Here is a 12,334-nt window from a genome sequence, read left to right on the forward strand (position 1 = left end):
GTGAATAACCGGTTTATGCCAGTTCTCCCCGTATACATGAGCGGGGAAGAAGGACCAGGTTTTTTTTAAAAGACTAGAGTTAAGCGAAGTCCATGAAGCTAGCTAAATGCAGCTAGCTAAATGCTAGTTTTCATGATTTCTATATATTATATAAAAATAGAAAGCTAAATATGCTTTGTTTACAGTGTGATACGCAGCGTGAAATAATGATATTGCAGAGTAATGAAATTGCCCAAAAGTTATCAGTGTTATCAAAAGTATTCAATATTGCACCCAGTAGGTGGGTAGGAGAAAAGTCCGGGGGTAGGGGTAGGACATGCATGTGTGTCACCTTGGGGCGTGGGGCGGCCGTGGCTCAGTGGTAGAGCGGTTGCCTGCCAATTGGAAGGTTGGTGGTTCGATCCCCGCCCCTGCAGTCATTGTCGAAGTGTCCTTGGGTAAGACACTGAACCCCGAGTTGCCCCCGGTGCTGCGCATCGGAGTGTGAATGTGTGTGAGTGTTTATCTGATGAGCAGGTGGCACCTTGTACGGCAGCCCCGGCCACAGTGTATGAATGTGTGTGAATGGTGAATGTTTCCTGTAGATGTAAAAGCGCTTTGAGCAGTTGTTAAGACTGGAAAAGCGCTATAGAAATACAGCACATTTACATTACCTTCTGGCAATATGAAAATGATCTGATGTTAGTAACCTGCGGCGCTGCCGTCGTGGTCTATAGCATTGCTGTTTCACAATCTATTAGCTTCTAGTAGCTTAACCCTTGTGTTGTCTTCCCGTACACCATGCTTTTTTTTTCAACATTATTATAGCTTTTTTCTGACTTTTTTGTCACTTTTTCAATATTTTTCAAAAAAGAAATGTTTTTCCAAGGTTTTTTTTGATGTTTTTGATGTTGACATTTACAGAACTTATTTCAATGGCCCATTTTTTTGTGACAAAAAAATAAAATGGGGTCAATTTGACCCAAGGACAACATAAGGGTTAAGTTGGCTCTGTTATTGGTCAAGTAGTGTGGTTTGTCCGGTGTATGAGGTTAAACTGGTTTGACTTGATGCTAAACTGGTCGGGCTTTAGGCTAACTGGTCAAACTGGCGTCTGTTGCTATGGCACCTTCTGGCAAATTTTGAAATATATCTGATATTAGCAGCATGTGCTAACGCCGTCATGGCACTAAATCCACTCTTTAACACGTCATCAATGGGTGCTAGATGAGACTTTTAGACACCATAATACTGCACTAAGGGCAATCTGCACAATTGGTTCATTTTACATTTTAGCATACAGTTAGCATATTATTTAAGCAGTTGCACATTTTGTTTTCCCATCCTGTGTATATATTTAAATATTTGTTCTTATAGATTATTCCTATTATTTCATGTCTACTGTACGTATGTATATATATTTTTCCTAGTATCTCATTTATATTTATATTCTGTGTTTGACTGATGTACGTCTGCTGCTCTAACACCGTCATTTCCCATTTTTTGGGATCAATGAATATCTATCTATATCTATTGCGAGGAGTGTTGGGCCTTTGGAATTAATAGTTTAACTATTCCTCTATAGCACTGCTGTTTCAGAATCAAATAGCCTTTCAGTAGCATGCATAGACAGACAGACAGACTTTATTGTTAACGGAATTTGGAGAGCTGTTCAGTGCAAGACAGAAATCACATACATTCAGGAACAGAAGATTCAAAAAACTTGGTGCTTTTATTGATCATGCAGTGTGGCATTAACTCGTTTACCCATCACTAAAGAGACAGTTTGTCCCCCCCCCCCCTCTCTCCAGAGCATTTGGTGGTTGCTGTGCCGGTCGCCGTGGTCGCAGCCGTCGGCGGTTTCCTAGTCAGCCATTACCTGAACGGGCGGAGCTGTAAGAAGGGCATGGTGAACACATGCGTCAGCAAAGATAGCCCCAAAGTGGTCCACAGCTTCGACATGGAGGACATCGCCACCAAGGCCGTGTACTGCCGCTGCTGGAAGTCCAAGAAGGTGAGGCCTCCGCAGCTACAGAGCTCCACAGTTCCACTAGCTGGTATTCAGCTCTCTAAGCTAGCAAAACCACGTAACCCCCCCCCCCCCGTCAACCCATAGAGCTCTGCTAAACATGGAAACAGGCTGCCATTAGTGTTGGCTGAAGTGCTATACATGCAGGAGTAAATGAAACCCTCGGTGCCACTGGTGTCTACATTTTTTTGTTGTCGCTATCTGAATTGAACTGAGTGGGCAGGTCTCATTTTGGTTGGAGGTCCCATTTTCAAATAATAGACCTCCCACTGAAATGAACCCAAGTGGTACTTGGAGTCTTTGAAGTCCTTTTGCATGAACAGTATCTACAATTTTCTTTAGAATAAATAACAAGAAAAATCAAAAAGTTGAACATCTCTTAAGTCTGCCAAATTGAATATTTTGATCATTTATAACCCCTGGGGATTAGGGGACTTAAGTAGTAGTATTAATGTTATCATAATCATAAAGATGACAATGGTCACGTTAAGGCTGAGGGTAATACGGTGAAATGATCTGATGTACTTTTGTTTTCAGGGGACTCGGGGGAGAGTAATTCAGTATTCGCTAACAGTGTTACCTGCTATGTGGACTACAAAGGGCTTAAATGTGATAAGAGCGAGGGGGGGTGGGGGGGGGCTCAGACCGTATAGAGTTGGGAACGGGAGGGTCGCTGGTTCAAGTCCCAGTTTGGACCAAAGTACAGAGTGTGTGTGATTGGTAGCTGGAGAGATGCCAGTTCACCCCTTGGGTGCTGCCAGGTGCTCTTGAGCAAGGTACCGTACCACCCCCCCACCCCCACCGCTCCGGGCGCTGGTCCAGCACTGGCAGCCCACTCACTCTGACGTGTGGGTGTGGGTGTGGGTGGGTGTGTATATATTTCAGGCCTGTGTGTCGTGATTTCTAACAAAAAAGAGTGTACATTATAATTTCCCCAATGGGGATCAATAAACAGTGAATTATTATTATTACTATTATTATTTGTCTTTCCTCTAACGCGGCACGTTCTGCTTCCAGTTCCCTTTCTGCGACGGAGCCCACGCCAAACACAACGAGGAAACCGGGGACAACGTTGGACCGCTCATCATCAAGAAGAAGGATGCCTAAGCCACCCAATCAGAGAGCCTCGCCCTCCCTTTACTTCTTGTCCCCGCCCCCGGCCTAGTTTTTCCCCTATCAATATCGCCGCCATGGCAGTGTCACACTGATGGTGACGGCATGGCACTATTGAAATGAAATCAAACCGTGGCTATTATTCGTAGCCCAGATCAGAGAAAGTGCTGAAAATGTGTATTTTGATTTCATACCCGCCACACTTGTTTCTACATGAATGGCTTTGAAATCAAAAGGTCCTTAGAGCGGAGACAAGGAAGGGACTTTGACAATCAGCACAGTCAGACATGAGGTACTATGACTGGGCAGTTGCCTTTTGACCTACTTATTTTGAAGAGTTTTGTTTAAATTCTCCCTGGACCTGGTTCATAACTGATCTATTTCACCGTGCAGGCATTGTACCGTCACATCTGGTGTCACCTGTGTCCCCTCCCCCGTCACTCCTCCGGGGGGGGGGGGAGCAGGTGGTTCAAACCTGACGAACTGGCAACTCTTGGTCTCAGTCAACTCATTAAGAATTCAGCCAAGGCCTTCTACTTAAATCTACAACCCCACCCCCGACCCATATGAACGTTACATGTCAGGATTTTTAAGAGCTGCTTAGTCAAGAGAAAAACAAAAGTTCTGTTTGTTTTTTTTTCTTTAATGAAATACTAATCTCCGATCTTGACACTATCTGCTGTTTGTAACCCGTTACTGTCTGCTTTCTGAGGAAACTTGTGTTTAATCTGTACGATTCAAAACTCTGCTTACAAAAGAAATATTAAGCTTTTTCATTAGGTTTATTTTCTACCGGCTGCAGTGTGTCTGATTCATTGTTCTGTATATTGTGAATAAAAGCTATCGAGTGATCTGATCCGTTGGAGATGTTTCTTGCGGCGGGGCCCCGGGGCCAAACTACTTTCTTTTCTTTTCTTTTTTTAATAAACCACATCAAATGCACTTTACTGAACTTTACTTCACCTCTGTTAGCAGCGAGGCCGCGCGGTGTGTTCAAGGATTAACAGTGGCCGGGGATAATGAGTAAACAGCCTGGTGTGGTAACTGCAGTGGGACCTGTGCGTGTGTGTGGCCTTGGACTGAAGGGGGTAAGAGAGGGGGGGGGGGGGGGGGGGGTGCCGTGCTGCAGTGTCCACCCAGCACCAGTGGCCATTTTAAGATGTGGCAGTATTTGTGGTGACCACTAGAAGACGCTGTGTTTACACGGATCGGCCAGGCCAGTACGGTGGGCCCCTGCTCCCATAGTGACACGTACACGCAAGCGCACACACACACACACAGACACACACAGACACACGCACGAGGTATCTGGCTGCGTGCCAGATGCAACGGAGGCCTCTCACAAGAGGTGGACTGGACTCCGCCGTCCCCGCGTGAGGAGTCACCTTTAACAGACAGCAGAGGGACAGAGGGACAGAAGACATCTGCTGGGTGGAGAATAGCACGTGGGCTATTCGTGCTAAACAGGCTAAACATAACTTTGACAAGAATGCTGAGTATTTTTCTGCAATTTCTTTGTGTTTTAGAACTATTTGTTCAATCATATTTTTTTAATAGCAACTTATATAATATGAGACCAAGTGGATAAGTACAATATTAACAGATCTATGAAGAGAGCAAAGTTAAAATAATAAAAAATACAAATACAAATATGACAGACATACAAACCTCGTTATTGGTATTGACATGTTAATTAAATAATTTGGAGTATATATCAGATATGGTTATAGCTTTCTTATTTGTTAGTAATTGCTGCTAAGAGACTCAAAATATGTCAACTTCAATTTGGAATAGATTAAAACATGGTCTTGAATTTGAAAATGTTGATTTATGAATATGAAACTTCCCTTATAAGATAAAAAAGATGAACAATATTACATACGTTCCTGTCTTTACATTCAAAATATGGAATAATATGTTTCCCTTCAAGTCTGTGTTGTTTTAGATACCATATATATATTTCAACACCAGAATATAATACAAAATAAACAACCTTAAAAAAGAGAAGTTAATGATTATTTGTTAAATCAGTTGTGGGTTTTTTAAGCGTCGGTGACGTCATAATGTCGACCTGACACTGAAGCCAGCATATTGAGTCATAATGTATGAATATAGTGATAATCTTTTCATTTAATGGAACGGTACGGCGCACCATCGAAAACAAATGGTTTTCTTCATTCCCTTATTTTTGGGGTTTTTGTTTCTTAAAATGTAATATTAAAACAGTTCTGTATACCATCAACCTGGTCAAAGACCTTTAGGCCTACATCATATTGTGGATTAATTTTGGATAAAGCAAACATACACATCTCTCTTTTATTACTGTAATGCAGTCATATCCCTAACTGGCTACTGTATACTAATAGATAATTAAAGCAAAAGCTTTTTCACAGGTAAAATGAATTATAAATTACAGAGGCATAATTCTACACAGTAGACCCCATTTTTTTAAGTTTTCAGAGGTGCGTTCACTGACCAACCAGGACTTAAGTTATGAATGAACTGGGTGGATTAGCATAGGCCTCAAAGACAATTTATTGAGACACAGGCTAATACATGGATATACCTTTCCATTACAGGGATACTATATGGCTGAGCGTAAAAAAACACCCACTCACATTATAATAAGGATTTGATGACGTTTTAATTCATATTTACAATTTGAGCGATTTTTAAGTTTTCAGAGGTGCGTTCACTGACCAACCAGGACTTGAATTATGAATGAATTGGGCGGATTAGCAAAGGCCTCAAAGACAATGTATTACTAATAAATGCATGTACCTTTCCATTACAGGGATACTATATGGCTTTAGTGTAACATATGGTTGACATGTGAAACAAATAGTTGAACTAATAATGTCTATATAAAATATATTTTTCCACGTCCTAAACAACACCCGCATTATAATAAGGATTTGATGACGTGTTGATTTTTATTTACAATTTTAATGATTTGACGACAATTTTATAGTGTTGCTACTAGATATGAGGGCTATACCTTTAATATTTATTACTAGGCTAATATGTGCTCCTTATTGGTACCATATAAGTGTAATAGATAGATAGATAGATAGATAGATAGATAGATAGTGATAGATAGATAGATAGATAGATAGATAGATACTTTATTCATCCCGAAGGAAATTTTTAGGCATCCAGTAGCAAGACAACCATAACACAACACACACATATATCACACATACATAAGAATACAAAAAAAATACAATTAAAATGAAAAAAAAAAAAAATTAAAGAAAATGAAAAAAAAAAATAGAAAAAATGTAAAAAAAAATTAAAGAAAAAAAAAATTAAAATTAAAATTAATAAATAAAAAAATTAAAAATTAAAAAAAAAATTACAAAATTAAAATAAAAAGTGTGGTATAATAGGATGACTGGGACTAAATGCCGGGTTTAATCTGCCATCCTAGTATTCTGCTGACAGCTGTCCGTGCGTGTTGAACTGTTGCTGTGGATATCACGGGGTCGCTCTGACCACGGTCTCGGGCCGCAGAGTCCACTTCGCATTTTGAGCGACGCCCCCAAATTCCGTGCAGAGTGTTTGCAGACCCTCCGGGACGGAGAGGTGGAGGAGGAATCGGCAGCTCCGCCGTCCATATACACCACAATCACCACGCCATTAGTTCATGACTTCATCATACGTGTGACAGGAAGAGTTTGGGCCCTGTTTAGAAGGTAAGGGGACACGTTTAACCAATACTTCCTGTTGATTTTTCCCCTGGTTTGGGTTTCGTCGCCTTTTCCTGCGCGCGGCGCCGTGTCGCAGCGACCACTCGGACTGTGGTCATCTCGCCGTGGCGTCGGTCGAACACCGTCTTCTTAGGTAACCTTAATCACGGTAAAAGGATCGATCGGGTCTCCCGATCGACCCTTTAAAGTGTCTACACGATTGTCCTGTAACAACATATGCGTCCCGTGTTCAACCACTGGAGTATTTCCACAAATGTGGACATGGAATATAGCCTGGTCTTTTTTTATCCACAGCAACCGCATCGTTGCGCACCTCGCTCCTCGTCGTCGATACCAGACAAAAGACAGCCTGTTTTTTTTCCGGTCCTCTATTTAGTCTTCCTCTGTTGAGCTTAAGCTTTGGCTGGCACACATAACAGCAGTCGTCAAAATGTATTTGAAAAGCGCGCTCCACATTTGACCTGCGCATATGCGCATATCTTTGCATATTGTTGTCGCTCTGTTATTGATTGCATTGATATACCGTGAAATTCTTAAAGGGATACTGCCTCCTGGATGCGGAAATCATGGGCAAGCCATGCACTGTCTGATACATGGCCCTGTTCCTCTCTATTCCAGCAGTTTATTTCTACATTTCTATACATATATTATTATTATTTTTCTATTGAAACAGATTCTCTCCACTCTGCTTCTTTGACAGTTTTTACTGGCTCTGGCTGAGAAATATCTCCCAGTCTCATCTGTTTACTCTCTTTCTGTATTCGTCTCTCCAACATTTCTATTCTTAACCTTCCTCTCTTCATCCCCCCCCATTCATTTCTAGCTCTCCAGGACTCTGAGGCTGCTGCAGAGAATGGGAATAGGGACCCAGGCCAAGGCTTGCCATTTTGGCTGAAGTAACAGCAGGACGGTTGTCAACCCCGCATCGGCTTCAATCCCCTTCTCCCTCACCTCTCCTCCCACACACACGCACACACTCACACAAGGACAGACACCCCCCACACACAGCCACTGCTATGTCTACTGCCGTAGACATCGCTGGCCCTTCCTCCCCGGATCAGGCCCACAGCAGCGCTAAAATCCCCAATGAGCCATTGAGACCCAGCCTTAAGCGCTCCAACCACCCCTACGGCCTCTCCCATTACATCTCCAGCCCGTCCCCGGCTGTGGACGTCAAAGGCCTGATCCAGCCCTCCCCGGCCCAGCAACGGGCTGCCCAGCCGGTGCACACTAAACCTCGGCGGGCCCCCTCCTGGCCCGACATGTGGGAGTCGCCCAGCGGGCTCCACCTGGCGCACGCCGCAGAGCTGCTGATGCGCGCCGGGCTGCTGGCTCTGACCCCCGCCACCACGGAGCAGGCCGGCCTGGGTGCACAGAGCAGCCAGCCGGCTAAAAGGGAGGCCGCGGAGGCAAAGGGGGACGGGGAGGGCGGGGGGTCCGGGCCTGAGGAGGAGGAAGAGGACTCCTCTGGATGCGGCACTGACTTCCAACCGTTCCTGGGGGCTTGGTTCCCCTTCAGCCCCGCTCTGTTTCCCCTGGCGGGCTTCCAGATGGGGGGAGGCCACTGGAGGAGCGCGGCCATGGGAGCCGAGGGCATCGAGGGGCTGGTGGCCGAGGGCTACTCTCCCGGCTCTCTGGGTGGGGGCGGCGGAGGGAGAAGGAAGAGGAAGAGGTGCGGGGAGTGCGTACCTTGCCGGCGTCAGACGAACTGCGAACAGTGCAGCAGCTGCCGCAATCGCAAGAGGGGACACCAGATCTGTAAATACAGGAAGTGTGAGGAGCTGAAGAGGAAGCCGGGGGGGCCTGGGTTTGAGAGCAGAGTGTCTGGGTTTGACCTAAGGGGCTCCGACTTTACTTTGGGTCTGGCACAGGAGAGAGGCAACGGTGCCTTGGATGGATAGTAATGTATGTGGTGGCAGCATTTGTCAGAGGATCCTGGTTGGATGATTGTTGAGGAGCTGCAGTTAGTAAAAAAGAACCACACAGGACACCATGTCAAAACCCCCCCCCCCCCCCCGAACTGTGGTTCAAAGATGTTTAATGAGGAGCTGCAGCTCCGTTTGAGAATGTCCACGCTCGTTCCCATCCTTTCTTTTGACAATCAGTGAATTGGAGAGGAGAGAAAGAAGGATACCAATGTATGTCGATATTTAGATGACGACAAAAATGCTGTAAATAGACTGTAAATATCTGGAAAACATTATGTCTTTTTTACATCCCTTTCCAGTTTGGATGTATTGTGTTTCAACATTAAAAAAAAAAAAAAAAGGAGCCAAATGTTTTGTTTCTAACGGGGAGTTTTGTTTCTGTTGTTCTGACGTCACTGCATCAGTAAGAAATGAAAGAGTTCAGCCGAGGCTAAATTATTTCATGTGCAACTTGTACTGTATAGCTCTGTTTGCCCTTTTGAAATAAAAGAAATTGGCCATGTTTACCTGTCTATAGGCTGGGTTTATACTACACCTGTGTGTGTGTGTGTGTGTTCATATTTAATTGGGCGTATGTGTCTGTAAGCCTCTGTGTTTCTGGTTGTACACACGCACACGTTTTTGTGTGTGTGTGTGTATGTGTGTGTGAGATGTGTGGATTATGAGTCACCTAATGGTGTGGCTGAGAGCCTTATCGCAACCCCACAGACACACAAACGCACCTACATGCTGCCTTGGCTAGTCCAGTGCGTGCACTCGAACACACCTGACATGCACATGCGATCACCCAACACTCTCTCCTAGAATTACACACTCACGCAATTTCCCTTTTTATTTCCAAGTGTGGGGTCATATGCATAGACGCACAAACAACACACATAAACAAAATACAGCCAGCTGGACTGAGGCTACGGGGTGGGTTTTTGCTTGTTGCCGTAACGATGGCTGATGTGATAAGACCTTCTTCCTCGGCGCCACACTACAGGGGACCGCAGGGAAGACGTAACCATGGCAACGGCCGGCCCGAGGTGTCACGCTATAATTGGGCCACGGCTGCACTTCCTGTGTGCCTTCAGTCAGGGGGATCGCAGAGGGACCGTGCGTGTGCGTGTGTGTGTGTGTGTGTGTGTGTGTGTGTGTGTGTGTGTGTGTGGGTGGTCTGTGTGTGTGGTGCTACGTGTGTGCTGTGTGTGTGTGTGTGTTGTGTGTGTGTGTGTGGTGTGTGTGTGTGTGCATGTTTGTCAGGCAGGGAGAGAGAGAGAGAGAGAGATAGAGACAGAGAGAGAGAGAGAAAACGGAGCACGCCAGCCAACGCAGGACACTGCCAACTCATGGAGAAAAGCACTGAGCTCCAACATCATGCTATTGCAACGCTCCCCCTGAATGAGGAACACAGTCTTTTAGTTAAAGTCCACAGTCTAGTGTTTCTTCATCTCCCAGACAAAGGGGGAATTTCAAATTGATCTGCAGCTTTTTTTTCCCTCTCTCCCCTCTCTCGGTTGGGCCTTCTAGTGATTTTGAGCTTAATCCCCCCCCTGTTTCGTCACGCATGCACACCACACACACACACACACACACACACACACACACACCACAAACACACACACACGGAAATCTGGTCACCCGCTGCCCAGCAGGTCCAGTGACTCCCTGAACGCTGCAGTCTGGCTCACTGGCCTGCAAGATGGCAGGAGAGAAAAGGAGGAGGAGGATGGGGGGGGGGGAATTGAACGGAGGACCGAGAATGGGGGGGGGGGGGGGGTGAGAGAGAGAGAGAGAGGGAGTTGGGGGAGGAGGGGGTGGAAAGCAGATCTAGGGAGAGAGTGAGGGGGGTGGGGGGGGGGGAGACGTGGTGAAGGGCAGAAAAGGGAGGAGAGGGGGGGGGTGAAGAGAGAGTCGGTGAAACTGGGAGAGATGAAAAGCAGGCCACAGGGGGAGAGAGAGAGAGAGAGAAGAGAAAGAGAGAGATATGCAGGGAGGAGGACGGGGAGATGGACAGCAGGGGATGAAGATAACCGAGGCCAGACAAAGAGAGGAGGAGAGATGGAGAGGGAGATCCGAGAGAGGAGCGCGGCGACGGAGGCCGAACGAAACGCAGCGAGACAGAAACGCAGGGGAGACAGGGGGTTAACGACGGACGCATTGTCCGGATAGCCGGTGTGTGCCGTCACAGACCCCCGTGGAGCTTACATATGTTAGCACCAGCGGCCCTGCCCACTCTGGAGAAAAAAAACTCCCCTCACAAACACACTGCAGTTGAGCAACCTGCCAGCCCCAGGCAACCTGCACTGGAGCTGGGCGGACCCTCACTCCCGAGCCAGACCTTTGAAATGTTGGCCACTGCGTCTGCTCGGAGACACTGTGTCTCATTGTGAATGTTTTTTTTTCCCTTTTTCTTTCTCCATTGGCTGCGTCCCCAGTGTTAGAAAATGTGTAACAGCTTTTCAGAAGCCCCATCTTTCTGAGTTCATTCCCCATTACGCCTCTGTTATTCATTTGGGTTTTTACTTTTATACACACGGGGGACACTCCCGAGCGGAAACACAATGGGTTCTTACATCCTTGAAAAGCTCCGGCTCATCTGGCCCTCAGGTTGTATTTTGGTGACATTAGGGTCAAAGGGGACACTTGACCTTTGACCCTTAAAGCTGTCAAAGGTGGATTCGAAATAGACCGGCTTCTATAAACAGCACCGACTACTTGTAGTTTGGGTTTATGCTACATATGAAAAACAAGCCTAGCTGAAAGACTACTAACCCTTGTGTTGTCCTCCCGGGTCAAAAAGGGACAAAATTTGACACTGTTGTCCCTTTTTCAGACTTAAAAAAAAAAAAAACTACTTTAAAAAAAACTTAATGGTTTCAGAAGCGTGTGGGAGATGTAGTTACAAAATTGTACATATGTATTTTTATTTTTTTTTATTGTCTAACCCTTTTGTTGTCCACCCAGGTCTGAAACGGACAAAAATTTGACATTTTTGTCCCTTTTTCTGACTTTCTTTCTTTTAAAAGTACTTAAAAAAAAGAATTTAAACTTTAAAACTACTGAAGGATTTCAAAATTCTTCAGAAGGAATGATTAGAAGCGTGTGGGAGATGTACTTACAGAATTCTTTATTCTTTATTTTTATTTTTTACTGTTTAACCCTTGTGTTGTCCTCCCGGGTCATAAATGGACAAAGAAATGACGTTTTTGTCCCTTTTTCAGACTTTGTTTTTTAAAAACTACTTCAAAAATAGGAGACGTAGTTGCAGAATTCTTTTTATTTTATTTATTTATTTTTATTGTTTAACCCTTGTGTTGTCCACCCGGGTCAAAAAACGGACAAAAATCTGAAATTTTTGTCCCTTTTTCAGACCTTTTTTCATAGTTTCCAAGACATCACCTTACTAGTTTCACTACTTTTTTGAATTCATGGTCAATAACCCTCATTTATATACAATTATACCTTATATTTGAGTTAAAAAAAGCAGAAATGATTAATTATTTTGACTAATAGTTAAGATCAGAGGAATGAAAGGGATCAGCTGTATTTGCAAAGAGCGTTGTAAGGAATCCAATCCATTTTTTTGTGGT

General features: G+C 44.8%; 2 protein-coding genes across 2 annotated transcripts in view; both read left to right on the forward strand.

The window, feature by feature from the left end:
* Positions 1-3,977, forward strand: part of zgc:110843 (CDGSH iron-sulfur domain-containing protein 1) — a 7,180-nt gene extending 3,203 nt beyond the window's left edge. Inside the window, exons 2-3 of the mRNA XM_032510902.1 lie at positions 1,791-1,993; positions 3,026-3,977. Of these exons, the coding sequence (XP_032366793.1) occupies positions 1,791-1,993; positions 3,026-3,115 (293 nt within the window). The 3' untranslated portion in view covers positions 3,116-3,977. The remainder of the gene's footprint in view (positions 1-1,790; positions 1,994-3,025) is intronic.
* Positions 3,978-7,792: 3,815 nt separating this feature from the next.
* On the forward strand, positions 7,793-9,082 carry LOC116685963 (CXXC-type zinc finger protein 5). Its single transcript, XM_032510898.1, has one exon. It carries the CDS (start codon positions 7,848-7,850, stop codon positions 8,730-8,732), a length of 885 nt encoding a protein of 294 aa, XP_032366789.1. The 5' UTR covers positions 7,793-7,847; the 3' UTR covers positions 8,733-9,082.
* The last annotated feature ends 3,252 nt before the right edge of the window (positions 9,083-12,334 follow it).

The sequence above is a fragment of the Etheostoma spectabile genome, unplaced genomic scaffold (genome assembly GCF_008692095.1).
Source record: "Etheostoma spectabile isolate EspeVRDwgs_2016 unplaced genomic scaffold, UIUC_Espe_1.0 scaffold273, whole genome shotgun sequence".
Taxonomy (NCBI): domain Eukaryota; kingdom Metazoa; phylum Chordata; class Actinopteri; order Perciformes; family Percidae; genus Etheostoma; species Etheostoma spectabile.